The 27,984-nt window shown below is 48.2% G+C and overlaps 10 protein-coding genes across 10 annotated transcripts; 5 read left to right on the plus strand and 5 right to left on the minus strand.

The window, feature by feature from the left end:
- Positions 1-559: 559 nt before the first annotated feature.
- Positions 560-1,805, minus strand: CTRU02_210651 (zinc-binding dehydrogenase; the record flags this gene model as incomplete). The annotated part of the gene is made up of 2 exons (XM_036722097.2): positions 560-799; positions 882-1,805. The coding sequence occupies 2 exons, from the start codon at positions 1,803-1,805 to the stop codon at positions 560-562; spliced, it is 1,164 nt and encodes a 387-aa protein (XP_036586469.2).
- Positions 1,806-3,050: 1,245 nt separating this feature from the next.
- On the minus strand, positions 3,051-4,092 carry CTRU02_210652 (glycosyl hydrolase family 61; the record flags this gene model as incomplete). The annotated part of the gene is made up of 3 exons (XM_036722096.1): positions 3,051-3,396; positions 3,448-3,706; positions 3,789-4,092. 3 exons carry the CDS (start codon positions 4,090-4,092, stop codon positions 3,051-3,053), a joined length of 909 nt encoding a protein of 302 aa, XP_036586468.1.
- Positions 4,093-5,991: 1,899 nt separating this feature from the next.
- CTRU02_210653 (cellulose-binding protein) lies at positions 5,992-7,615 on the minus strand (the record flags this gene model as incomplete). The annotated part of the gene is made up of 2 exons (XM_036722095.1): positions 5,992-7,197; positions 7,307-7,615. The coding sequence occupies 2 exons, from the start codon at positions 7,613-7,615 to the stop codon at positions 5,992-5,994; spliced, it is 1,515 nt and encodes a 504-aa protein (XP_036586467.1).
- Positions 7,616-9,182: 1,567 nt separating this feature from the next.
- Positions 9,183-10,908, plus strand: CTRU02_210654 (Maltose permease MAL31-like protein 2; the record flags this gene model as incomplete). The annotated part of the gene is made up of 3 exons (XM_036722094.1): positions 9,183-9,496; positions 9,558-9,762; positions 9,829-10,908. 3 exons carry the CDS (start codon positions 9,183-9,185, stop codon positions 10,906-10,908), a joined length of 1,599 nt encoding a protein of 532 aa, XP_036586466.1.
- Positions 10,909-11,988: 1,080 nt separating this feature from the next.
- On the plus strand, positions 11,989-13,828 carry CTRU02_210655 (dimethylaniline monooxygenase 2; the record flags this gene model as incomplete). The annotated part of the gene is made up of 5 exons (XM_036722093.1): positions 11,989-12,037; positions 12,100-12,231; positions 12,291-12,350; positions 12,410-12,698; positions 12,757-13,828. 5 exons carry the CDS (start codon positions 11,989-11,991, stop codon positions 13,826-13,828), a joined length of 1,602 nt encoding a protein of 533 aa, XP_036586465.1.
- A 976-nt stretch (positions 13,829-14,804) lies between these two features.
- CTRU02_210656 (aryl-alcohol dehydrogenase) lies at positions 14,805-15,845 on the plus strand (the record flags this gene model as incomplete). The annotated part of the gene is made up of 1 exon (XM_036722092.1): positions 14,805-15,845. One exon carries the CDS (start codon positions 14,805-14,807, stop codon positions 15,843-15,845), a length of 1,041 nt encoding a protein of 346 aa, XP_036586464.1.
- Positions 15,846-17,379: 1,534 nt separating this feature from the next.
- Positions 17,380-17,813, plus strand: CTRU02_210657 (uncharacterized protein; the record flags this gene model as incomplete). Its single annotated transcript, XM_036722091.1, has 3 exons — positions 17,380-17,466; positions 17,522-17,671; positions 17,727-17,813. The coding sequence occupies 3 exons, from the start codon at positions 17,380-17,382 to the stop codon at positions 17,811-17,813; spliced, it is 324 nt and encodes a 107-aa protein (XP_036586463.1).
- A 974-nt stretch (positions 17,814-18,787) lies between these two features.
- On the minus strand, positions 18,788-19,549 carry CTRU02_210658 (uncharacterized protein; the record flags this gene model as incomplete). The annotated part of the gene is made up of 1 exon (XM_036722090.1): positions 18,788-19,549. The coding sequence occupies one exon, from the start codon at positions 19,547-19,549 to the stop codon at positions 18,788-18,790; it is 762 nt and encodes a 253-aa protein (XP_036586462.1).
- A 1,605-nt stretch (positions 19,550-21,154) lies between these two features.
- CTRU02_210659 (uncharacterized protein) lies at positions 21,155-21,850 on the plus strand (the record flags this gene model as incomplete). Its single annotated transcript, XM_070205487.1, has 5 exons — positions 21,155-21,207; positions 21,319-21,424; positions 21,504-21,551; positions 21,627-21,693; positions 21,765-21,850. The coding sequence occupies 5 exons, from the start codon at positions 21,155-21,157 to the stop codon at positions 21,848-21,850; spliced, it is 360 nt and encodes a 119-aa protein (XP_070060730.1).
- A 2,464-nt stretch (positions 21,851-24,314) lies between these two features.
- Positions 24,315-25,070, minus strand: CTRU02_210660 (uncharacterized protein; the record flags this gene model as incomplete). Its single annotated transcript, XM_036722089.1, has 1 exon — positions 24,315-25,070. The coding sequence occupies one exon, from the start codon at positions 25,068-25,070 to the stop codon at positions 24,315-24,317; it is 756 nt and encodes a 251-aa protein (XP_036586461.1).
- Positions 25,071-27,984: the final 2,914 nt, after the last annotated feature.

The raw sequence follows: 27,984 nt of genomic DNA on the forward strand, positions 1-27,984 counted from the left end.
CCGGTTGAATTTCTTTCAAACCGTCTGTCTCTTAACTCTCGAATCCTACAAGCTAGACGGGTGGATGGTGCGATTTCTCTTAGAGCATTCACTTCCACTTGAGAGTAGAGAACTACCAGTGTTGCCACCAAACTTGCAAGCAAGTATGCCAGTTTTATCACCGGAACCGCAGGAACTAGCGGGAGCAGGGAGATACACGAATTTTGAAGCTCACATTGTTTGAATTTTAAGAACTCTTTTGCTTCTATACCTACAGAAAGATAGCCTACGAGCCATGTGTATATTTTCAGCTAAGCAGTCGAGCAGGACCTACAAATTGCGGCTGCTGAACGTCCCCGTACCTAAAAGTGCAGCGAGGGGCCGAAAGTGGCCAGCAGGTTTGTCGTTGGAATGCCGAATGTCTTTTGTCGCTTGCATCAAGTTTTAGAGTAACAACTTACTCCCAAATAATGCTGCAAAGACACTCTTGATTTCAAATAAGCTCAACTGATTCCAGGTTTCAAATATGAAGAGAAGTTTTCAGAATAAATTAAATTGTTCATATGTGTCAGATTACATTCTATGATCGATCAAAACCTGGCCAATTCGACATCTGAGCTTCCACAGCATCGTCCTCTGAAACCCTCCACACCAGTCTCTCACCGCTTGTGGCCTTGTTCCTCAAAAGAACAATGGCATCCTGAGCTCGTTCTAGCAGCGTCTCGCCCTCCACAATTCTCTGTGGGTTCGGGCGGACCACTTTCTGCTCGAGAAGGGTTGGGATAATTTCGCATTGCATTTTGTCCTTGAAGAGCTTGTTCTGTCTGGAGTGTAAGCCACGAACTTTCTCTGCACACCGAGCAGGAATGCAGTTGGCAAAAATTTCAGTTTTTCTTGCTTACCTTGAGATAAGAGTGCGTTCGGACGCCCTTTACAATGACACCATCCTTCCACTGGCCCTCCGCAGGCTCAGTCTTTTGATAAATAGGTGCTTGGATTTCGGTAGGATCGGCAATGACAACAGGCAGCATTACTGCCACCTTTGTCCCCCGCTCGGCTAGTTGGGTGATTGGCGCCAATGAGCCCGATAAATGTCCGATGCAGTCAATCACATATGGCACACCCTTCGGCCCGAGATATTCTCGAATCTTATCAAGCACATAGTGGTCGTGGTAATCGAAACAAGCTGCTGCACCAAGTGAAGTGAGATATCGATGATGTTTCGTACTCGCGACGGCAACAAGATTCTTGTACCCCCAATGCCTAAAGACTTCGATGGCGTACATGCCGACACTCCCGGCGCCGCCCCATAGAAGGATCGGCGCATCGGCCTCCGGTGGACTCCACCCTTCCGGGATAGGCCACGGCAACGGCAGCCCAAGATCGATGACGGCGGCCTGAAAAACAGTGACAATGTTGTCAGGAACGGTTACAGCCTCTTGCATGGTTAAGCCTTTTGGTATTTTGCCCAGTAAGAAAGTCGGTACAGTAATAAGCGTCTGTGCAGCTTTCTCTTTGCCATCCTTAACATCGCGAAACGAGTATCCCATAACTTTGTCTCCGACCTCAACAGAGACATGATGCGGGCCCGGGCCAACAAGGAGAACGGTGCCTGCAAAGGTGTCTCCGAGGATCCGAGGAAACATGTCAATCATCAAACCGCCATCGGCTTGATGCAAATGATAAGGTGTCGAAGACGTCCATTCCACCTTGACGATGACCTCACCGGTCTCAGGTGGATATGTTGGAGCGTCGATGAGGATGAGTGGCTCCCTTGGAGCTTTGACGGCGACCGCGGGGTGGATGGCTGGGATTTCAAGCTCCATCTCCTGATGCGTTCTTCTGTATGACGAGACCCGGAAGAGTCGAAAAGGGTCTGAAAGACGGGAAAAGCAGGGACTAAAGTACGAAGCCCTCGAGCCCACAATAACCATGCAGGAAGCAGCAGCTCAATATCCCTAATGAGTAATGATGGAACTCTTCGCGAACGGGAAATAAAAAATAAACTTCGAAATCTGCTTTCACTGTAGTGTGCTATGACAGCATCATGCATGCCTAGTCTGGTCACTAAGCTGCTGCTGGATCAACAGTGCTGGCGGGCTGTCGTAGGGAAGACGACTTTATGCGGGGGCAGTGTTGAGCTTACCAATCGGTAGGGTGAGCCCCAGCATACCGGTCGTCGCCGTGGCAAAGAGCGCCTACAACGCGTCTCAGGAATGTCAGAGCATGTTGTCATCATCCAACTTGAGCAGTTTCTGGCTCGTGCGTCTTACATGAAGCTTGCTGTTGAGACGAACTCCATTTCCACGGATACTTTATTTTAATGGGCCGGCTAGTGGTGAAGAAGAGTTATAAGTTCGGAAGTGCCGTCACTGGGATTGTTTGATATTGTGAGCTGAGCAAATGCTTCATTATTCCGAACAGACGTTTGGCATGATGTTTTACAGGTTTGACAAAATCTAATCCCCCCAATTGAAAACACGGTGTAGAACGGAATAGCCGATCCGGCCTCTACCCCACACGGTCCACTTTTCACGGCGGGATTCGGGGGCTGCGATGTATCTGTGCGCTCACAAATTGAATTCGGCACAAAAAAAATGTTGACGGGCAACAGCCCCAGCATCAAGCAAAAGTACATGATCAGTGGGAGGCTTGAACTCCCGACCTTGGCATTACTTGATATATCAGATGACATATTAGTACCACGCTCTAACCAACTGAGCTAACCGACCGGCTAGTTGTGTGATAGATTTGAGCCCTAAGTCCCATATATTGGTCCACTCTGGACTGTACTTGCATACCCCACAGCTGTGGACTAGGATCTCATTGAACACAACCTTGTCTGTAAGCATCCTACTTGAAGATTGCTCTCGTCATTTTAGGAGATCTTGTTTTAACAACCAGTCATAGTTAGAACCGGTCTGCTGTCTACTTGAATACTAGAACACTCGAGATTCAACATTGTCTTTTCTGTACTCCGAAGCTTGTGGAAGCGGTTTCTTATTTGACTGATTTCAAATATCTTCCATATTGGTGACAGGTACTCCTGTGACTCAGTTTCCTCTATATACTCATGGTAAACACTGGCTGTAGAATTGCCCGGACGCTTTGCAAGTTCCCTGGGCGCAAGTCGTTGGACCAGTCCAGCCTTGCCCACCACACTGGCCATATAAGGGAGCACCTGACCCACCGCCACTAGATGGTGGAGGGCTTGATGTGGGTGGAGGAGAGGGGCTGCCGCCTCCAGAGCAGGTTATTACCGCCGGTCCGGGGATAGAGTATGCCTTTCCACCGTTGGTAGGCTTGCCCGTGTTATCGTAGATGCTGATGAGAACGCCAGGATGAGATGCAGAGTAAGCGCCGGGGAAACTGGCGAAGCTTGAGCCGGTGTTGCTACCGGAGCCAGTGACACGGATCCTATGAATGTCAGACCTTAATGACTTTTGGTGAAACTGGAAGAGAACTTACTGAGCGCAGCCCATATAGAACTGAGCACCTCCCTGCGAGGACGCGCCGTGGAGAGCAATGATCTCGACTCGCATGAGATATTCACCTGGTGCGACGCATGAAGGAAGATCAAAGTAGTGCCAGCCACCATTTGAGATCATTGTGTCAACGGCCCAAGTGCTTCCACTAAGACCAGCTTCAGCAACCTTGAACCACTTGAGACCAGATGTACCGGAGTTTGCTGCACTGTCGACTTTGGCGAGGTACACAATGATAGGGCCTGTAGAATTGAGTGAGCATATGACCAACAAAGTAAGCACAAAGAAGCTGGCGTTCATATTGGTACGACGGGGATTTCTCACCCTTGTGGCTCGCAGCAATCGGATGGTCTGGGTCGTTAGGCCCTTGGGCTCCCCCGATGACATGTCCCCACCAGGCGCCAACTCGAGCACCAGCTGGAACGGAGATGACATTGTTGTCTTTGTACTGGATGTTGTTGTTGCAAGCGAACCCGCCATCATTAACGTTCTGGATCGGGTTGTTGCTTGAAGTTGCGCGGACGCCCTTCAACGACCCTTGATCCACGCCATTGACGGAAACCTTCTGGAAGATGGCATGACCGGAGGCAAGTGATGCAATACTGAGAATGACTGCGGAGATTTTCATGGTGAGAGAGATTATGCTTGTAAATCTGTAGACTGAGATATGGCTATGATCCTCCAGCGTTACATTTCGAACAGAATTGCTGACGGACATATATATATTATACAGGATGCAGCAATATCATACCCAGCGCAGCTGATGACATTAAGGCGGCCACAGGGTGTTACAGTTCAAGTGGCAAAGACTAATATTTCAGAATGCAACATTCGAACCACGCGAACGGTATCTCACGATCCGTGAATTGCTTCTTCAAGCACTCAATGTGTCACACGCCAGGCGACGACAAGGGTTCGCGTAGCATCGTACCAAGTTTTATCAACTACTCAAAGCCGTTAGGCTGGAGCCTTTTCGGGATTTTAGCTGTCAAAAGCTCTTTTTGACGGAATGTTTGTCCTAGATCCAATCTTGGATGCCAATCAGAATACTTGCTTTTCTCTTTACCTTGGGATCTGGTTAATGACAACCTTACCGATCGGACCGAACCCCGGTTACCCCCGGAGCGTGACGTCCGGAGACAAGCAATGAAATTCGCACTAGCGCACTCTTGGCAGTCGCTTACGAGTAGTTGTTAGAGTCTGGAACAGAAAGGGGACTTCCGACTGGTCTAACGCTCCAAAGGCATGGCACACCTTTTGTGACAAGGCTTCGCTTAGTGGTAGATTTATGCTTCTTTCCGAGCTGATGCGAATTGATCGGGTGACGTGTTTGAACTTGATTTAGACCTGGGGTTACTTTGGCGATATTAAAGTGTGGCGCACCCTCATTTCATTCCTCTCTGAGTTCTTGACTCTGGAGGGAGTGGTTGTTCGAGTCCAGTTATGGTACTGCAATCACCACCTCCAAGATTTCACAGAGAAGCGGCCAATGGAGATGGAGCAAACAGCCACCTAAGGGATGACGTCCAAATTGATTATATGTGTGGGAGTTGGATATTAATTGGCACAATTTGTCTAAGCAATGTCCAGAAGCTGCTTTAGAGTACTCTACCTGAAGAAGGAATATTGGCTTGGTTCGGCAAGCTTAGCACCGTTGCAACCGGCATTGCTTGATTCAGAGATGACTGGACAAACTAAATGAGACACTATCTCCTGATCCCTAAATATAGGGAAGAAATGCCGATGTCACAGTATAGAGGGAAGAGACTACAAAATTCAGCCCCATTCATCACAGCTTTAGAGTGGGACTGTGTTCGTTCTTGCTTGCTCTGGGGTCGCCGGTCTCGCCGTGGTCGAGAACATCAGTTTGTGGAGACCATACACATGGCGGTAAAATGCAGATGTTGTAGTATGTTGCCCTCTTTTACTTACTGGTCTCGCTTTATTGAATTCGGTTATGGACTAAAAAGAGCCTTGGAGCTTTTCCGTGAATATAGTGTTCTCTTCATGACTAACAGTAGGTTAACTACATGAACTCTTTTCCCATTATCGCATAGGGTATAGATGAAACTGTCATTTTCAAGTATTTAAAGCCTTTGGCGCACTGGCACCCTAAGAGATAAGGAACTCGCGTTTTTCTGCCCCTCCCTTTGGGCCGCAGAGGTGGACTCTTAAGTAATAGCCATGCCTTTGACTCTGCCGTGGGTTAATCCACAGAAAACAAGACTCTCGATTGATCGCTCGATATCTTCAAAATACTATCCATGAACTTTGATTCCTCCATGTCGTACTTGGCTTTCGCATGCCTAGGCACTGAATAATTACAACCCTCAAGACCTTCGCTCTTGAAAATGTTGAGATTGAAAAGTTATCACCACCAGCTTTCTTCGTTGAATTTAGCCCCTTTAAGTGAACGACAACCACCTCTCCATCCCGCATCGACCAGCACACTTGATTGCACATGACTATGAACGCACAAAAATGTGGTATTTGATCATTTATTGTCTTTCATGAGTCGTTATCCTACTCAACCAGTGAAGTCCTTCATAGCATCACCAATAGCTTCTAGTTCCTCGCCTTCCTTCACTTCTTTACCCCCTCTCAGGTCCTTATTCATAGCCTGAATCAGTACACGACGGTAGCTCGTCAATGCCGGGGTTCCATTGTCCGTCACTTCCAAAATCAAGTGGAGCAGCTGACCCTTAACCTTTGGCTTCTGGCTAATCAAATCCAAGCAAGACTTCTCCGGAGGAGGCACGGTAACCTTGACCCTCTTGCCTTCGGGATCCAGCTTCTCAACCTCGAGATGTGCCACCTCAAACTGCACAAGCCATTGGGATGCGCTAGGCTCGCGGTACTGCCACCACTTGAACGTCAAGTTGTCACCATCAGGATCGTATGTCTGAGAGGCGTCAAGCTCAATAGTGCTGTCAGCCTCTGCCTCAAAATACAGAGGCTGCAGACCTTGGTCTCCGTTGATGCTAACGATGGGGTGGTGGTTGGTGGATGCCACGTCCGGGTTGAGCGACCACTGCATACGCGCAGCAAAGTCGTTTTGGAAGGTGTCTCGCCAGCGCCAGATGGTCGCCTGGTTAGAGCGGTATGTCTTGCCGTCGGCACCAACGACCGAGTCAGACATGTCGCTGTAGTGCTTACCCCTTTGACCGGCATCGCTCGCGTCCGTCAGGTCATAACGGCCACCCCATGAGCCATACTCCGGATGCTCACGGTCTCCGAGGCCGTTCTGGATCAGGTATAGGAAGGTAGGGGTGTCACCCTCCGGGATAAAGAGATAGTCCGGGTACGCCGAGCCCAGGGGCCCAATCTGAATGTTCTCCTTGATCCATTGCTTCGAGACCTTGGTAAAGTCCGGTCCGCCCTGGTCGAAGCCGTAGTACTTGTCTCCGGAAATACCCGTCCATGCAGCGAGACCATACTGGTTCCAGCCATGAATGGAGGAGATGTAGAAGATATCAGGAAATTGAGTGCGGATCCATGCCGATGTGTCGTCTTGGTCCGAAATGGTGTAAACCCTCAGCTTAGCACGCAGCTTGGCCGCCTCTTCAGGGGAATACTTGTCGCGGATAGTCAGGAGGACCTGGGCGAGAACATTGGTGCCGCCCCATACGAGAACCCACAGGGGGTCTTGTGAGGGCGCTTCGATTCTCTCGAGAAGGAGTTGGGCACCATCTGTCAACGGCTTATCCGAGCCAACACCGGCCATGCCATAGACCTACTCAACAACAAGGGTCAGCAATATTCCACTTCGAGACGAAGCCAGGCTTTTTGTTTCTTCTTTTGGCGTGTTCACATGTTGGTTGGTAAAAAGGGAACTCGCGTACCGGTGGGCCCGACTTGACCAGGGCTCGAAGACTGTCCGCCGAAGGGTACGGGTAGTCTGGGTGTGTGTGCTTGTTGAGGTTGTCGACCGCGCCGGCGTAGGCGTCGAGGATCTTGCGGATGTCCTGGGGGCAGACCTTGTTCTTCATCCATGTTGAAGAGACAGCGACTAGACCCTCAGTCTGAAACTGGTTGGAGTATAGGAGATAGCGAACAAGAGACTCGGCATCGTCGGGCTCGTTAGAGATGTCAGTGAGGACGAAGACTCTCGGCTTGTTGGGAAAGGTCTGCAGTCTGGTGGTTTGCGCCATATTGGGTTGTTTGCGGACTACCGTCCAGCCAGTGAGATTGACTTGAGAGTTGCGAAATGAGGCGATTACGATGAGTTCGCAAAAGGTCCAGCTTCGGTGACCAGGGCTGTGTCTCAATACGCATCTACTGATGAAATGATGTGATGTCTGTTCTATCAGACGAACAAAGCCCTTGCAAACAGTGCGTCCCTTTGTATGATGAGATGTCGCACGCGATGTATCTCTTGAAGTGGGATGCTTAGGATTCCCTGGTTTGGAAGTTGTCGTCTGCTGTCTTTGAGATCTCAATCGCTGTGGTGCGGTGGCCTCGGCCGGATTCCGGCGCTCCTAAATATTTAACAGGTGTTGACCCCGCATGGCGATGGGCTATTGGGCTTGGGCTTGTCCAGTTTGGGGTGTGTCAAGCGCCCCTGGAATTCGTGTGGGGACGAAACCTTTATCCCGGGGTTGCGTCATCTAGAAATGAGAAATTCCAAAAGTCAATGGCTTCAGTGGGTGTTGAAGACGGATTAGTATGGTTATTGTTCAGCCACTGAACAAGGTAGACGTTCACTGTTTGCGCAGTCACTTGCTCATGATGGGCCTCTAAAATTTTGTGGATGGTTCATCTCCGTCAATTACAAGCATCAAGCCGTTCAGACGAAGACTTAAACTTGGAACCAGGCAAAGAAAAACAATCTGGCAATGCGACAGCCCTGCTATTATGCAGCGTTTAGCAATACCCAAAGCGGGAATCTTAACCACCCACTGTTCCCACCAACGCAATTCGGCACGGATCACGGGTTGATACCGGACAATAAGAAATGTCCATCTTGACGTGTGTTCACCCAGTTGCCCTGAAGGCGTGCAGCATAACTAGCCTAGAGAGAGATATAATCCGCCCAATCCGCAACGCCTAGTTCAATTTGGGTTGGGCGCCCCCTAAAGTGCCTCCACTGCCCACATCGCCGCCCGTAAACCCATCTAAGCCGCCCCTTCAACATGGTAAAGACCGTATCACAGCCCGGGAATAACCGGAGTTCTTGTTTTGGTGCGACGCACGAGACATGGCAAATTTCTCTCCAGTTACTCCTAGCCCAGGAACTTGGTTCTAGTGTGGGGTTAAGACTCCTGGATGGGGAAATCAGAGGCACTTCACCGGACAATAGGGTGGATATTGGTCTGACAGCCCTGACTCGTCTTGCCCATAACCCACTACAACCCACCACTCTCCATCCTCCGACATTTGATCGGGGCCCCGCAGGTCCATCCCCAGATCATGCTGTTTTGTTGGAAACCTCCCCAGATCCACCGTCGTTCTTCCCGAGAGGTTCCAGAATTGGGTGACCATTCCATCATGCCGGCGTGGGCCATCGGTTGTCATCGTAAGTACGAGTCTCAGGGGTTGAGTTTATAAAGACTTGTCAACTCCTTTGTTGTACATCTTGTCTTGTCTGCATCTTGGCGATCATCCTTGGCTTCAGGCTTTTTTTTTTTTTCTTCTCCCGACCAACATCAACTTCATTCGATTGCCGAAACCTAAGAAGCCAATTTTGTCTGTTTTCGGCCTTGGTCAAAATTTGCTACAATGGGCGTCGACACGGAAAAGAACGATAGTGATCACCTCGAGCATCCCCACGAGGCTCAGGCACAACTCGCCAATTTGGGTAACCAAGAAGAGCACGAGCTTGGCAAGTGGGAATCTTTGAGGAAATACCCGAAGGCGTCTTTCTGGTGTGTCTACGCTGTGTGGTGTGTCTTGGTCTTGAGTTTCGAGAACCAGGCAGGCGGCAGCATCTTGAGTATCCCGGAATTCCGCAAAGACTTTGGCCACTTCTACAACGGAGACTATGTTCTGGACACAAAGTGGCAATCTGCCTTCAATGGTGCTCCAGTTGCCTCGTAAGTTTCGTCAACCGTATACATAACAATCACAACAAATCTAACAACAAGCCCTCCACAGCGCTGTCGTCGGTGCCTTGGGTAGCGGTAACCTTGCCGACTGGCTAGGACGAAAGACTTCCATCATGATTTGCTTGGCAGTCTCCTTTGTTGGAATTACATTGGAGTTTGTCGCAACTACCAACGAGGTCTTTTTCGCCGGCAAATTTGTCAACGGCTTTCCCATCGGAGCTCTTGCCTCAATCACAGTCACCTACATTGGAGAGGTAAGAAACCAAGATGCTAATACTTAAGTTGACAAGATCAAGCCAATTACTAACTAATAATAACAGATTACTCCTCTTGCCCTCCGTGGTCTCTTTACCTGTCTTACAGGTCTGTCGTACACACTCGGACCCCTCGTCGCCGCCCTCATCATCAACGAGACCGGAACCTACAACAATCGCTGGGCCTACCGAGCCGTTTTCTGCGCTCAATACGGGTTTGCGGCCATCGCTGCCGTCCTTATTTGGTTCATGCCCGAAAGTCCTTGGTACTTGGCAATCAAGGGCAAAGACGACCAAGCCCTCAAGAGTCTAACTAAACTCGGACACCCTGGTGACGAAGGCAGAGTCCGGCTTGCAGTGATCCACCAGACGTTGGACCAGGTCAAGAGCGAAACTGCCGGTGCTAGCTATCTGGAATGCTTCCGCAAGTCCAACCTCCGCCGTACGATTATTTCCGTCTCCCCGCTCTGCATCCAGTCCCTTTCCGGCATCACTTTCGCGGCGTCATATTCGACCTACTACATGCAACTTGCCGGATACAGCACCGCAGAGAGCTTCAAGCTTCAGATTGTTCAGCAAGTCATTTCATTGATCGGTAACGTCATGTCTTGGTACCTGGTTGATCGAGTTGGACGTCGCAGTCTGACTGTCTACGGCCTTGCCGTATTGACCGTCATTCTGCTCGTCACCGGCGGCCTTGCGCTTCCGGGAACTCTCGCTACCAACAAGGGTACTGTCGCACTTATTCTCCTTTACTGCTGGTGGTACAACGTTACCATTGGCGCCACGGCATACACCATTCTTGCTGAGGTCTCAACCTCCCGTCTCCGTATCAAGACCATCGCTATTGGTCTGGCCCTCCAGAAGGCTCTGGAGACCATGTGGAACTTTGTTCTGCCCTACCTCTTCAACCCTGATCAGTTGAACCTCGGAGCTAAGCTGGCTTTCATCTTTGGCGGCTTGGCTGTCATTTCACTGGTGCATCTGTGGTTCAACCTCCCAGAAACCGCTGGAAGAACTTACGAGGAGCTCGATGAAATGTTCATGAAGGAAGTTCCTTCGCGCAGCTTTAAGAAATACGTCCCAGAGGCTACTGTCAGGGGCCAAGCTGTGAAGACAGCTTTGGATAAGGAGCAAGACTTGTAAAAGAAAAGAAGTGCGTGTACAAGTAGATTACGATACCCATGTTTTTAGTTAGAAGCCAACCTAAGCTGTTGGTCATTGTTGAAGATTTTGACAGTAGGCCCAAATCAGACTCAGTGCGCTTGAAATGTTATTTCCCACCCAAATGTTCAATCGTGCACAAGTGAATATCACAGGTCATAAATTTGGGGTATTTGACGAAAAACAGACATATACATCGTGGCTGAAGGTTGAACAAAAAGCAAACGTCATCATTTTAGGTGACATATTCAGTATCAACAGAAAAGCTGTGGTCGCTTCGGGACAGCCCAGGTTGTCAGCCAAAATGGGTACGTTCTGGCGATGATGCTTTGATTTTGAAGGATTGCGCCCAAGAACGCTATGGCTGGGTCGTATTCTCTGCATCGCTAGTCAATTTCATGCTAAACAGCTAGCAATCCTTCGAATGGAGAGTTTACGCTTCCCAAAAAAGCGAGAAAAGTGCGGTCACGCAACGAGTTGCGCTGGTATAATTCCTAGCTGGATATCACTAGGAACATTCTGGCCCTGCAACCCTTACTGCATAGACACCACATGCCTTTCAAATTAACAGAAAATTGATTTGGTCGGTGAAGGGTGATCTAAAGTTTGAATCTTGGAGATCATCTGCTGTGCCGCGTTTTTGCAGTGCATGTTTCCCTGCCAAACGTACTTTTCTCAATTCAGGCTGTTTAGGAGTTATCAAAAGTCTCCGAGCTACTACTGATGCTTGCTTTTGTCACTATGGGAGCATTTTACTGGACGTTGAGGTCAGGTAACATCTGATTAAGCTGAGTGATCAGCGAGAGGGAATCCATATGGGTATTGATCTCTTTATTTGGAATGCTCACGGCAGCCAAATCACCGCTAGTGCTGACGCCTACGCGCTCACTCTCCTTGTCTCAGATTCCTGTCATCACCGGGCTTCCGGCCTTCTTTTCCTAACACACATCACCACTTTACATATAACCACATTAGAGGCTTATCCAGCACGGACAGTTCTACAAAAAGAGTTGTGATTAATCATCTGCCTTTGGAGGCAGGAACTTCCCATCCCTCCAAAAGATGGATAACAGCCAAGCACAGCGACCCTCAGTAGCGGTCATCGGGGCTGGTAAGTGTTGCTGAAAGCTCAGAATGAGGCATGAGCCGGCCAGTACTGATGCAATACGGCAGGACCAACTGGTCTATCGATGCTTAAAACATTGCTCGAAGATGGGTTCGACGCGACCTTATTTGAGAGGAGAAGTCGCGTTGGCGGCTTGTGGTCATTCACAGACGACAAGACCATGACTACTGCCCTTCCAAGTGCGTGCCACTTCTTAACATATTGTTCCATGTAGACGTTTTATAACCTAAGCTCCTAGCAACCAACGCATTGCTTAGCAAGTATACTTGTGGATTCACCGATTTTCCGATGCCAGACAGTAAGTTGTACCAGATTTTATAAACGGGAACATGTTTGGATAGAATTAATATGCCTCAGAATATCCTCCGTTTTTGATGCAAAGCCAGTTCGAGGAATACATGGAGTCATATGCTGAACACTTTGGCCTTTACAAACATATTGTGTTCAATGCATTAGTCCAAAAGGTGGTGCGTAACGACGACGGATCGAAGTGGCAAGTTGAGATGATCAGGTCTGGCATGCCGGATGTCCAACAGTTTGACAAGGTTGTGTTTTGCCATGGATACCAAACGAAAAAGAAAATGCCATCTTATGAGGGGCAAGACATGTTTTCAGGCACTATAATTCATTCTCAACAGTTCCGCAAGTACGCATCCCAGTATTCCGATACACTCAAACCGGTGCGCTGACGATCTCAAATCTAGCCCGGCAGACTTCAAAGACCAAAAGGTCGTCATAGTTGGCCTCAGTGCCACTGTGAGCGACCTCCTTCCTCTTCTTGTCATGAAATCACAGAAAGTCTACCTTTCTCACCGCAACGGCACTTGGATTGCGAGCCGTTGGCGCAACGGTCTGCCAACTGACCTACTTGTTACTCGCTGGCGGAGACAGATGTCGTTCGCCCTCCAGAGCAGATTCCCCGATTTGGCGAACAAGTTGACCCAGCTTGCGACGGGAATTCTGATGAGACAGTTCGGCGAAATTGACCCTTCATTTCGGTTGTTCGAAGGGGCCGTACCGCTCAGCTTGCACGCTACTGCATGCAGTGACGAAGTCTTGCAGCTCCTCCGTGACGGTAAAGTGACTTCTCTGCATGGAATCAAACGGTTTACCGGGCCGAGGTCAATCGAGTTCGATGATGGAACGATACTTGAAGATGTGGATTCTGTTATCTGCTGCACAGGGTACAAAGCAGACTTTGATCTCGTTCCATTTCTGGAAACAAGCAAACCAAAGACTGATGATGCTGGACACCCGTATGACGGAGCACCAATGCATCGGCTGTACATGAATATTTTCCCACCGGCACATGCAGACAGCATTGCGATGCTTACATATTCTGGGTTTGGCAAAAACAATGGCTTCTCATTCTCCGACGTAACTTCCATGGCCATCAGTAATATCTGGCGGGGCGTCAGTTCTGACTTGATTCCTTCGAGGCCAGAGATGGAGCGTGCGATTGACCGCCACCAGCGGTGGGTCGCAGGGCGTTGGTACAAGGTCAACAGAACTGACATATCTGCCGTCAAGCAATGGGAGTTTCAAGGATTTCTGCACAAAGCAGCCGGGACAGGCATGGAAAACCTTGGTTGGGGATGGCGCGGGTGGCTGACCTTTTTTAAGGATCCATACATGTGCTACCTCATCAACCATGGTGTTGAGACAGCGCATGCATTCAGATATTTTGAGACCGGCAAGAGAAAGACATGGGATGGGGCAAGAGAAGCAATCATTCATATTAACAGACTTGTCAAACAATTAAAGGCGGCTAAATAGAATTCTTGGCAGGCAGTCTTTTGCGGCTGGGTTCTGGACAAGTTATTGGTTAATGCTATTAGCTCCCGTCCTCGTCTTTTTTCCTTAGTTAAACAAAGGTAGCCAGAGTGTTTCTCGGTTGAAATCTCCTACTGAGCCTCTCAATTCCCTAGCTCTGATAAAGGGGACACATGGCTCTGATCCTATTTGTTTGAAGTCTAGTATTTGTGCTGGAAATGCAGTTATAATGCAAGCCGAGATACAGGTCAGCTGTGAAAGCCTACTTTCGCAAAGAATTCGATCAACGAGTCCATCACCAAAGGCAATGGGTTATCAAGGTTTGTGTTAGAGTTCCATCTCGCCTTTCTCAAGGAGCCGAGTGCCGATAGCTTGCCCTGGAAATAGCCTGTAAACTCCGCTCTGTTTCCGGAAAACGCACGGCACTTCCCCGCCAACGACATGTACCGGAATGAATCCTTCGGCGTAAACATCTATACTGGCCTGTGCATGCTGTTAAGCCCGATAAGGTCGGCTCTTGTTTGCTCTGCGAGCTATACGTGTTGCCCATTTACGTCATCGCAACAGATCCCCGCATCTGAGTATCACGTCAGCTTCAATGCTAGCTGGACATTTTGTGAGTTGGATCTGGTGCTTTTCTAAAATCCGGCGAATATGTCCGAGAATTCATGAAACAGGTTGCCAAGCTAACCATTTACAGCCGCAACCCCTCATTCCAGCAACTATAAAACAACCTTCATAGGCAACTCCTGGCTTCACAACCTTGAACTACGTTTCCTACTGAACCGTATACCACCAACCATTGGCCCCAATTCCCTAGACGGCAATTCAATACACAAAAAAAAAAAACGAAAGGAAAGCTTGCCTGAAATGTCAAACTTCCTCGCACCCGCCCCCGAACCTCCAACTGAGCTTGGCAGACTCCGAGTACTTATCATCCAATGCTGGAATTCGGGTATCGCCTCTGGCCCTCGGCGCCATGTCCATTGGCGACGCCTGGGCAGAGGCAATGGGTGCAATGAACAAGGAACAGTCTTTCAAGCTTTTGGATGCTTATTTTGAATCCGGCGGCAACTTCATCGACACGGCCAACAACTACCAGGATGAGCAGTCGGAAACCTGGATCGGCGACTGGATGCAGGAGAGGGGCAACAGAGATCGCATGGTTATCGCCACCAAATACACTTCGGATTTCAGGAATCACGCATACGGCAAGGGAAACACAGCAAACTTCATGGGCAACCACCGCCGAAGCCTTCACGTGAGCGTTGAGGCATCGCTTAAGAAGCTGCGCACTGATTTCATCGACATTCTGTACCTGCACTGGTGGGATTACACAACCTCCATCAAGGAGATTATGGATTCTCTGCACATCCTTATCGAGCAAGGCAAGGTTCTTTACCTCGGTATCTCAGATACACCAGCTTGGGTCGTAAGTGCAGCAAACACCTATGCCATTGACCACGGAAAGACGCCATTCAGCGTCTACCAAGGCCGCTGGAGCGTGATGCACCGCGACTTCGAACGCGATATCCTCCCCATGGCTAAGATGTTCGGCATGGCCCTGTGTCCTTGGGATGTCCTGGGCTCAGGCAAGTTCCAATCGAAGAAAGCTATCGAGGAGCGCAAGAAGAGCGGTGAGGGTTTGAGATCATTCGTCAGCTCTGGCGAGCAGACCGAGATGGAGATCAGGATCAGCGAAGCGCTAGCCAAGGTTGCGAGCGAACACAACACAGAAAGCGTGACTGCTATCGCTCTTGCATACGTCCGCAGCAAAGCGCCGAATGTTTTCCCTATCGTTGGCGGCCGAAAGGTCGAGCACCTCAAAGACAACATTAACGCCCTCAAGATAAAGCTCACTGATGAGCAGATTGCCTTTTTGGAGAGTGTCAAGCCGTTCGAGATTGGGTTCCCCAACAATTTCCTGGGTGACGATCCAAACATCACCGGTCATTCAGCGCGTCTGGCCCGCGGAGCTCAGATGTCGTTTCCCAATGCTGGCAGGCAAACGAGCGTCTAAGGAAAACAATAACTTGGCCCAGGAGGCCTTTTCCATAGAAAAATAAATAAACTTTACTTTGAATCTAAATGACCACGTGAATGGTATGTGCTTAATCAGTCACGGATATTTTTCGGTGTTCATTCAGCGAGTGCAAATCCACTTCACTATCGTTTATCTATGTTTATCCTATTAAAGACCAAGTTCATCTCAGTTTTTGTTAGGGTTGGGAGTATGCGAACGAAATTGCAATGAAAACTTACATAAACACAGCATGCCTGAAACCCCCCTAAAATGCTTGCCCCAGGTGGCTTTCTGGCTACGTATCCCGGATAACACGTGTTACTATTGGCGAACGGCAGAACAGAGAACAAAAGATCGAATGCTGTCAAGCTGTTTAGATCTTGAATTGCGTGAAGACTAAATTTCCATTCGTAAAGCTTCTGACATATTCTGTCACATGAATTAATAAGTTACAAGGGAGATACTCGCGTCTCTAGGCAGCATCTTCCAAAGAATTGATGACCTGAAAGTACTCCATACAACATTAACCAAACCATTGCAAAGTCATTCAATTCGATTAGCGATGATTTCATTCCCTGTCGTGAACATTAGCTTGCGCTAGACATGCTTAAAATCAGATTTGCAATAAAAGAAATGATACATCAGGTCCTCTTTTTAAAACCAGTGTGGTAAAAGTGCATAACCAATCGCTAACCGCTTGTTGATATTCGACTCCTTCTTTCCTCTTTTGGTATCTTATCCAAAAACCACTAAACTTTAGGCTTATTAGAAGGGAGGAGGAGCGTTGCACAGGTTTGTCGGTAGCCAATAAAACAGATTGTCAACGATCTAAGCATATCGGTGTGCCCCTGTCGCCCGACTAACCAGAGTCGATTAATCCTGTTAAGCGACGCCCGCAGATCCCACTTGGCTCAAAAATAACGTCGAGGGGGCGCGCTGACAGCGACCTTGTGATCTGTTCTGCGGCAGAAAATGTGGAAAGGCGTCTATCAAAGCTAGCGTCTCTGGTACGTTTGCCTTGCAACGAATAGAGAGAACGCGCTGCGCCTCAGCAAAGCATCATGGAGTACAGGAATTCAAACAAGCTAACCCTCAATTCCGTGAGACACAAGTCTGGAACAGTAAGACGAGTCCGAATCTCCTAGGCCATGATGGGAAGGCGAAGAATTTAACCCTAGGAAGTCCGAGTCTCCATCGCTGATTAAAACCCGTATAGGCATCTCACAGTCTGCTTAGGCCTAGTATGACCGCCTTGGCAAATCCTATGGGATCTGATACCACCTCCGCGGGCGCTTGCTGCAATTCCTATAGGCCATTTGTTTTCAGTTCGTCGCATGCGTGCCAAGAGTGTCTCTTATCAACTGTAACTTCTAAGATGTTGCCCATCTCTCTGATGCAGACACCAGAGGCTTGGCTAAGTTGAAATATCTATAAATTGAGTTCCATTTCAGCTCAAAATTCAAATCATACTCACCTCAACCGCGACAAAAATCCAAGTTAAACATATCTACCCTTATTCTCATCTTTCAAAATGCAGTTTCTCTCTGTCCTCGCTACCCTTGTGGCCGTTGCGGCTGCAGCTGGCCCAGTTCCCGTTGAGAAGCGTCAATACTCTCCGGTAGGGCCAATCCCTCTGCAATTCGGACGACCTGATAGACTAACAGAGAAATCAGTGTGTTGAAGCCTGCCTTAAGGAACTCGATATCTGGGATGGCAAGGCTGTCTACTTTTGCCGCCAGGACTGTGGCGAAGTCAAGATCAAGAGAGAGCCCGCCCCTGAGGTCGTTGCTGCTGCCCCTGCTGAAAAGCGTCAGTTGTCGCAGGTATGTACTAAATGAAACATTATTCAAGTTGAATTGCACGCTAATACTGAAATAGTGCGTCGTGCAATGCATGGACGACCTTGGAATCTACGATGGTCACGCCATTTCGCAGTGCCGAAGGCAGTGCGGTGAGCGCCCGTAAGCTGGCGTGTCGCAAAATTCTGATAATTCGTACCGCATTGCCTCTATGAGTCTTTGAAGATGAAGCATGGCTTCATGGCTTGAATCCGACAAAGTCCGTTGCCGAGTGTGAACGTCGATGATAAGTCTTGCTCGTTGCTGCACATTAGAAGACGCTGAATATCAAGTGGTCTATCGCCCACGTCAATAAAAAGTTAACCCATTATAAGTTTGTGCCCAAGTATGAATACCGCATCGTTTTTGACGCATCCGAGAGTTGGGACCCAGACAATGATAATCTCAAGTACGAGTGGTTCCACTACCGTGAGGCAGGCGGGAGAGGGTTGGAGGGGTTCGACATTCCCCTTGTCAGTAAAGACCTGAACATCACATCTTTGTCTCTTGACGGAAGTTCAGTCATTGTAGAGCCAAAACGCAACCAGGTAAGCTTGTTTATTCGTCAGGTGCTTAACGGAGGTCTATACTAAGCAGAATTTGCTAGACGATGCATTTGATCTTATCAGTATACGATGACAAGGAGATGCCTTTGGTTACCTATAGGAGGCTTATCTTGCAGCCATCTCAATGAGAGAAGAGAATACATAGCCGACAGAAATGAGACCAAGGCGGCCACTCAGGCTACTTCGGCACTATCTTTAAAGGTCGATTGACAGCAGACCTGTGTAAAGCTTTGTTGTTATGCTATTACAACTCGTCTGGAAGATCCATTTTCAAGTCATGAAAATTAAAGCTAAAGGAAAGGGGGGAATTTGGAGTGAGTAGACAATGATTATCATATCACTTCATCCAACTGCTTCCATAGCCTTATACAAGGAGTGAGAACTTGGTGCTTTAAGTAAACCCTAGGTAGTATATGTTTATTCTCAAATGTCCACAATATAGTTACAAAAAAGAGAATCCTTCACTTTTTCGTGAGGCTGGCTGCCCAGCAGCCACAAATTAATGATAGTGGCAATGCTAAATAGCTGATTTGTCTCAGTAATGAGAGCCCTGACCGTTGCAATAAGGCACAGGATAGTTTGTATTCGCACAGAGGCGGAAGACCCCCTTAACCCAGTTCAAGTTCCCGTAGGTTTGGCTTGTATGGGTCGTAACCATAAAGTTCTCTCGAGTTGCCTCGCCAGTGCCGCACGAGCTGTAGGCGGTACCGGATATGCGGTGGACCCAGGGCTGGCTAACGATGACGCCGTATTGTCCCGTAGGAACTGTATAAGTGATCGTAGTCGTATCAGTAGTAGTCCAAGTTGTCTGGTACTCAATCTTAAGGCTAAGAGAGAGGCCTTCAGCTTCGATGCCCGCAGTCTCCGCCACAGAGACCGCGTCTGCCACTTGATAACCCCGCGCGATGGCAATAAGTACGGGTGCCTGCTGTGCCCCAATGACGGGGGAGACCTGGACATCCCAGTCCAGAAAGTCATTAGTGTTGGTGATTTCATACTCGATGTTGCGCCCATCGCAGTCGCGGGCTTCCAGTTCTTTCGAGACACTAGAGAGGTCGGGTGTGTTAACTTGATCGTTGCCATTATAGGTCAGAATGCCGGCAGCGGTCAGATTCTGAAATTCGGTCTCTTTAATGACCTTGTACTCGCCGTTGACACCGTATATAACAATGTCATCGTTGGCAAGGTGCAAAGATGAAATAGAAGATGGTAAACTCTCTGGGCTGTTTTTCGTAGCCTCTGGGGTGGGGGCAGACGCAGCAAGTGCAAACATGGCAAAAGAAAGGACGGTTCTCATCATTTCGGCTGCAAAAGAGAGTAATGTAATCTTAGAATTAGCAGTTAAAGTTATGGGCATGAGTTTGTTTCAACTTTTGATGTGCAGATCAACGATGAAAGGGCCTCGAAATTATATGGCTTTGAGGAGAACAGCCTGAATGTACAGACTCTTGAGTAATGGCATCTTACGCAGACCATATGATCATTACGAGATCCAGGGTCTGGTTGCAGGTTATACCAACAACATCAATTAGACTAATGATACCACCCTTGTCCTGTATAGTCTTGAAAATCTTTGCCATTTTTTAGTTAGTGGCTACTATCACGCCATACTCATCCAGCAGAGAAGGTGGAGTGAGTCGTAAACGGCGATAACAACTCCAAAGCTAGCGCCAACCGTTTCTCACGCGTTCTCCATTCTTTTTCATAGTTGCGCTGTAGTATGACGGCTGGGATTATGACTCCACGTACGTTGCTGAGGGTAGTCCGAACAACTCGTTTACGTTACGAGGGACACGTGCCGACGCTTATCTAGCACGGAATGATCTGCCACCTTGAAACCGAATATCTAAAACGATTAGCAGTATAATTTAGACCATTATGCGGGGTTAAAGCCGTCGAGCAGCCATGTAGTATCAGAGCTGCTTAGAGGCCGCCGGTGGGCTTGTAGATGTTACCCGCTCTCCGACATGAGGAAATGCACCGACATATTTCTAATATTTGAGGCTTCTAGTCATTTTGTATGAAAGAGTAGTCGGCTAATTTCAACGTAATCATGTTTTTGAATCATTGTACAAGCTGATCTGAAGGCCTTCGGCAGAGACAGTCAACCCCTGCTAAAGTTGTTGGCAGTTTCAATGCTAGAAATGCAATCAAATACATCGTATTCGTTGGGCGCTGTGCCCCTCTTCACCTTAACGAGGAATGCCTTTAGGTGTCTATTATGGTGTCGGGTGATCCCGAAAAGACCGCATCTTCGGATAACCTTTCTGCTGATTGGCTTCCAGAGGGGTTATATAATCAGTCTAATATTGCCAACGATCTCCATCATAAGACTCAGCCCACGATTAGTACTAGACCACTAGTAATATCTGTTTATATTAACTATAAGTAACACGCGTCCTACGATCAAATGGGATATCGGCCATTCAGACCAAATCTACGGACGATGACTCGTACGGACCACTTCGTCAAGATAGCGGTATCCAACAATGCTGTCGATGGAGCTAAAGTAGGCACCTGCACGCGCCCTAACTGGATCAGATGATCCATTAATATGCTTAAAGAACACCCACCCCTCCCATAATTGTCCCATTATATGGTAATCAGCCCAACTAAAGTGGAGAACCACTGACTGGTGCTCACGGGCAGATATCTTGATCTATTATGGAAGTTGTCTTAACGTCATCCAGTTGATTCGTTTTGGTTAATGGAAGTGGTAAATGAGTCAGTTGCATGGCTCTTGGACAATGTCTTGCTGTATGATTCTTTGCTATATCTTCCATCAGGTTTCCCGTAGGTGTTAGGTCTCGCAAATCATATGAGAACCATTCTGGACTCTGTTTCTACGCAAACATAGATCTCTCTTAGTTTCTAGCCTCTTTCCATTTCACTATTCCCAAATATGCGTATATGTCTTCTTGCATTCGTCGCCTTTGCCTTGTTTGTCTTTTCAGCGTAAGTCTGCCAATAACCCATCGTTGTAGTTGCCAATGCGTCGCTTTAGCCTGCTTCACAAGAAGGAAACAAAGCTATGAAATTCCGTGACTAACTATAGCCTTTCCAAAGTGACGCAGATTGGCACTACTCCTGCACTTGTCACAACGGAGGAAGCTATATCTGGCGTATTACGACCAAGGCTTGCGATGCGTATAATCAACATATCGATTCAGAGGTATGTGATTTGAACAGTACTTACTCGGGATATTTCGAAAATCTCTATCTTGTACGTTTGCTTACTGCCTTTTCACTAGTGGCCCGACAGCGAAAACCACGTGAGGTATGACACTCCGAGTGGACGTGTAGGTTATTGTCTCCTGAGGCGTCATGCGCTTCTGGTATCCATTTTGGATTGAACCTCAACTCACATCTAGCAGTGCACCTCGGTCGGCCCCGGCGGTAATGTCATCGACGGTGACACCATGGAATCTGTATGCAAAAACAGTGAGTGACTGTGTTGTCGTATCCTACTCTGTGGCGTACGTGTCCGTAAAAGACTCTAATAACTATCACAGCGGGCACAAATGGCTTTCCTTGTGAGCACGACAACTCCAAGACTTGCTTCGCCAATCCTGGGTCCATATCCTCGTGGTGTGATTAGTAGTGTACGACACCTATAAGGCGTTGGGAGGGTATGATGTCTTGTCAAAGTGGTTATCGTGGTCTGGTAAGACACTTATCATTTATTCAACAAATTTAAAAATAATGAGAATAGCTTTTCGCTTCTCCTTGACCGCTTGTAGGCTGTCAGCTCAAAAGTTCGTATCAACAGTTTTTGCTACAACGTTTTTGTCCTTGGCTGTCTTGATTGATGCATTAAAGCATATACAGATAAGGCTACTGTTTTTTGCAGGCGCAAGGAATCTGCGCGCTCTTGTGTAAGACAGAATAAAAAGGAGTGACAGCTCACTCAAAAAACAAATCTTGCGTCAAGGACAGGATTCGAACCTGCGCGACCGAAGCCACTGCCTATCAGCTGGATTACCAATTAGTATCGGTTTTCCGTAGCAGGGCAGCCCATTAACCACTCTGGCACCTTGACAGATGAGTAGGGATGTTTCTCTATGCCCCAAGGGCTATTCATCTAGGCAGCCTTACTACCGATGCTGCAAGGATGCAAGCCAGTTTTTATTTTATAATCTAAACTATTAAGTAGTATGAAGGATTAGAAAGTAGCATAGCCAGCTTGAATTGCAGGTATGAATGACTTGCCTTTATGTATTCCCGGTCTATATCCCTTGTGCTTAATCTGCTAGGACTAAGCAAAAAAGATCGACATTGGCCTGATTCGAACAGACGCTCCCGAAGGAACAAGATTTCTAGTCTTGCGCATTAGACCACTCTGCCACAACGCCAGATGATCCCTGTTGGTGATAGCCAGTGGGGATGGATACCAGAAGCTGCCAGGTTGCTAATTTCAACACGGGATTGTGCTAGCTCCACAATGATCGGCTGCTAAAGAACGGGCATGTTCTGATACGTACTTCGGTTCTACGATGGCCAGCACAAATTGTAAGGTAGCAGTGACCTGCCATGTGTGTATGTGTGTGGGACGGTTCTTACCGAAATAGCCTGGGAAGAACATGTAACATGAGGAATTCTCTGGTACTGTGGGAGAGCCTCACGATAACTGAGGCTTTCGCCATAACCCTCTTACCTAAGCCAGATGCTTGAACCAACAGATATTTGAACCCAACTTCTGCCCAGTGATATAACAATTTTTTCAACCCAAGCTCTTTTGGATTCTATAAATGAGAGACGTGTTTCCGAAATGCAGAACTCTCAGAGAATACAGTACCTCTTAGAGTACTCACGTTAGAGTATTGTTGTTTGTGCTACGGTGGATCTGTCGCAGAGAAAGTTACATCTTGTCCGTTCTACTTGGTCCCCTTGAAAGAGAAAAATGGTCGATGGTAAATTACACAGAGTGATGAATTTATGCTTCAGTGTACAAGCTGCACCTGGCCAGTCGAACATGAGATCAGGTTTCTGTGGGGCATGGTCAAATACTCTTGTGCACGAGCAATGAGACGAATTTGCTAGTGTGTACAAATTATTGTGGCGGGGAAACCGGCGTTGATTATTCCGGATAGCACGGCCCAAAATCGGAACGAATAAGTGGATAGGAAGGTGACCCACTGATTGGTCCACAGCTGTGGGGCCTCCAAGCCAGCTCAAGGGGTTATAAGCGACCTAATGACCAAGAATTTCGCCTTCGGGCATTTGGTCAATTTGAAACGATACAGAGAAGATGTAAGTTTACCCTTAGAGGTCATGAGTTCGAGTCATCGTTCAGTCACTAACTTCCTCACAGTAGCATGGCCCCTGCACTAAGGATGACACGCTCAATCAAAGAGAAGCTACCAATTTTTTTCCTTTTTCTTTTTAATCTAATTTGAATGCGTCTTTTTTCCCGCTCCTGAAAAAATATCTCACGTAGCCGGTAACGATTGAGACTCTGATTTTGCTCCAAGTCTTAATGCAGAACCTTTGAAACACCAGACGATTTTTTTCCTCTCTCTCTATTTTCTAAACGGAGTCTTCACCAACCAGGTAGAAAGATATTGGACCGGTTCACCTCATCGTCCGGGCGTGTCCTCGACTGGAATCCTTCCGCATAGATACCCCGAACAGGAAGGACATGGCTTGCACTAAGTACGCTAAGGTTACCCTGCCCCCACTTTATTGGCATCAAACGCTTTCAATGTGTTCACTAAGGCAATTCTGTAGTCCCACACCGGAACTGTCAGACATCCTGGGCTGGTAGGATACGCTGAATCTAGGCTTTGACGAACTTGCGTTGCTGATAACTTCATGGAATCATGTTGCAAACGACTTGAGTGTTGGTTGACTTCAATATTTTTTCTTCTTTCCTTTTGGCCTCATTTGCAATGATTATTAATTACCCATTGGGTAGTTTCCTACGTATAAGGTAATTTACTTACATGCCCATTAATGACTTAATCCTAAGAACTTCATCTATCTACTTGGTTCATGCGCAAATCTGTGCATGCGGGCAATCTTGATGGGGAAACCTGCTCTCGGTCGAATTCTACGCCAAATCATCAGTCTCGGCGAGCTCGCTTCGTGCCCCTGGGCCCTTCATCTTGCACACCGACCGCGCCAGGTTTCGTCCCAAGTCCGTATTGGCCTAGAGGGCCCTCGTAACGGTATGCTTCGTCAAGTGCCCATCTCCTGTCTGAGTGCCAGCTTTCTTCTTCCATGGTGCTCACATACTCGGGTTGGGTAGCCATCACCACCAGCTTTGTGTCCGTGGCGGGAGTCGTCTCTTTACCCACGCTCCGGGCCTGCAAGATCTCGTCCCGCTGTGCCATCAGCCAGGGGTGTACGGCCTTTACAAAGTCATGCACGGTAACATAGGACTTCTCCGAAGCTCTCACCACCAGCGGTTCATAGTCTCGGGGGCCTATCTCACCGCAACCCGAGCACCGTTGGGGGCCTGAGGCTGATTGGTCGTCGTCATCGTCATCGTCCGCCTGGTCGTCATGTTCATAGTGCAACTCCCACCAGCTGCTCGCCCAGTCACCGAGCTCTGACGACTGAACAGTAATGGAAGCGGGCTTGCTGTCTGTGAGAGCTTCCTTTGAGACTGGGTGACAGCTCGTGCCGGTGTCTGTCTGTTGGAAATAAGCCTCCCGGGGCGCGTCCGGGTCTAGGCTCTCGGGCATGACGAAGACTGAGGAATCTAGGGGGCCTTGAAGGGTCCAGAAGAGGCGCTTAGCCTGGCGGGAGAGCAGGCCGACGGAAGGGGGAGCTTCGGCCTGCTGCTGCCCAACCGCATATGTGTCTAATGTCGACATTGTAAGGCGTCGAGCGGCGGTTAATGGCGAAAACAATAAAGGGTAGGATATTGGAAGATGTTTTAGAAGGAAGAAAAAAGGACCAAGTGATGAGAAGGGGAGGTGCGAAATAAGGCTATATTCTTATCCAACGGTTCTTGCGGGGTAGATCACCATGTTTATGAACAAAGCGAGACAGAAGAGCATAGTACCAACAGGAAGTAAGAATCATCGAAGTCTTACCAGGGGTAGTAATACTGCATGGTTGAGAAGGTGGGGCCAACAGCTATATCTGCATTTACAGGCTGTCCTGGAAAAGATACATCTATGTAAGGGGGTGGCACGAAATGTTTACCGCTTGAATTACTATTCTATCCTTCCTACTTAAGTGCAGCCGGGCAATAAGTGTGCAGCCTGTTGTTTCGTATTATTTCGCATGTGGCTAAATTGGATAGCACCTCTGCATTTCACACGTACTGAAGGTCGGTGTGCAGCTGCCACTGCAATCCTACGGGAAGTCTGACCCTTGACAATATCCAATCCAACCCGGGGACGTATACGTGTCCGAGCTGGATTCAACCTGTATACCGGCTACTACAACCTACACCCTATAGACCGGCAGCTGTAAAAGATGCACGTGCTCGGGAGACTCATCATTGGTTAGGTACACCAAGCTTTTGTCTGTTGCCTTTTGACCTCTGTTGGGGAGAAATTTGAAAGTAGACAGCTTCCCGGTGATAAATTCCGAATGGAAGCTTGATGAAAGAGTCTAAAAGTCAAAATACTGGTGTTGGAAGCCACAGACACCTGTTCTCGAGACCGTATCAAATCCAGGCACGTAAAAGACGCAAAACAACACACATATAGAATGAATGCATATCAGATAGCATTTTGATTGAAATTCGTCTATCATAAGTGTCAATACCTTCCTTAGAGTTTCTTTCCTTCAAGTGCCTCTTCTACTCCATGACATGGTGAGGGAAACCTGGTCCCAGGTGCTCGTCCTCTTCTTCCCGAGACTCAGATCACCGACTTGCAGGAGTCGTTCTTCGTCACAGCCTCAAGCTAAAGAGCCCCCTGGTTACAAGCAACCCTGTCAGCTTATGGCTGTCTCGTAACAGACGGGGGCAGATCAATCCCGCTCGTTCACTAACAATTTTCGGTGGCAGGCTTTTTTGAGATGCACAGGTGGCTGGCAGTATGGTAACGTCGTAACCCAATGCCTTCCACCAATGAGTGAAGGATACGTTTTCCCATCTCAATGTCCAGGTGATGCGTGCCAGGCTCAGCCGTTCATAAGCAGCCATTGACCGCGAAGAGTCGCGGTTGAGATTGCTGCTCGAGTAGTCTAGTGTGGCGGAAAACATGTTGAATCAACTAATATGATTTGGTAAAGCTGCTTCTATCCATGTCATGGAAGAGAAAGGATGAACGTGTCTGTTTAGATAGAGCTTTGATTTAAACTTTGGGATGAAGTATTTTGTGAGATGTTTGGCGATTTTGATTTTAGCGTTACCGCCAGGCACCTAATGGTGCATTTGTGTAAAAGAGTCACTCAATAGCGTAACAAGCTCTGAAATTGGCTACCTAGCTCAAATGGCTTGCTCGTCGTGTCTGATTGAACGATTGTCATGGGAATGACATGGAAAAGCTTTTTCATTTATCGTTTATGCTGATCGCAAATCGGACGGATGAAATGATGGCTGTGCTTGATAGCTGTGCAATGGGCGTTTACGGAGCTCACTCCTGTCTTTCGTATGCAGTGCCTTTTACCGCCCGGGTTTGCAGATGAGATCGCAGCCTCATACTCCGGCTGATCATTATTATGGCGGCAACTTACAGCTTTGGCCGATAACAATCACCTGGTACCTGCACGAATAGATCACATGGCTAGGCCGCACTCGGAGCGCGGAGCCACTTTGCAATGAGCCGCCAACGTCTTTGAATCAGAGCTGTGTCGAGTCAAAATGGCAGAGCTCCACCATTCATTTCAATCACTATGGTATCATCATCTTTGTCAAGGTAGGTACTTTTAACCAAGGAAAATCGCGGCCTCATGTGACAAATCTTAAAGATGGACTCTTTCCCTGCTCACGAGCCTGCTTGATCGATTTTCTGATTTTGGCTTCTTGCAACCTGCTAATTTCAATTTCGCTGCTTCATGCCAAAGCTGGCATTCTTACCCCTTGAACTGTTCATATGATGGTGAGAGATTAACACGGCCTCAAGCTTGTGGTTCTGCTCATAATGCTTGGTTTTTTTTTTTCCTCACCACGTTATCACCAATCAATGACAAAGCCGACACGCCTCCGCAAATCATCATTCTGAAGACGTCCACTGGGTAAGTAGCCGACTGTTGTTAGGAAACTTGGTTTTGGCCCGACTTCCGAGCGTGGATCCGATCCCCCACCCAACCGACAAAGGGAGCCAATACCTCAGCGTCATTACAATATCATGACTCCGGTTTCTTAACACAGCACCTAGCGGTGACGAGAAAAGTGGAAGACGCCAAGCCTGAGAATAGATGCCGAACGTGGAGCCGTTAAAGTAGGATTGACAGGTGACCACCAACCTGGTTGAGCGAAATGGTAACTGATCTCCGCTTCCCCGCAGCATCCACCATCACAACACCACATACATCTCGTGTGCTCTGTTTGCCCCAGGAGCAAACCACCGTAAGGTGACAAACAGCATTCCACCACCCCGGGCCCAAATGGCTTTTATGGGGCAGGTAGTCCCCCGGGGTTTAGTCCGGCCCTCACGAACTTGTTTGGTCCCGCCGGACTCGAGGTAGGGCCGATTAAGAGCCCCAATACAGCAAATACAGGCATTCGAGCCTCGGCGTAACACCACTAGAAGTACAGGTGGTTGGTTGCACCTGCACGTAAATATCGATATGGAGTCATTGGATGGTCCGGGGTCCCCGCGAAGTTCC

This window comes from Colletotrichum truncatum (genome assembly GCF_014235925.2).
Source record: "Colletotrichum truncatum strain CMES1059 chromosome Unknown Contig_0007, whole genome shotgun sequence".
NCBI lineage: Eukaryota > Fungi > Ascomycota > Sordariomycetes > Glomerellales > Glomerellaceae > Colletotrichum > Colletotrichum truncatum.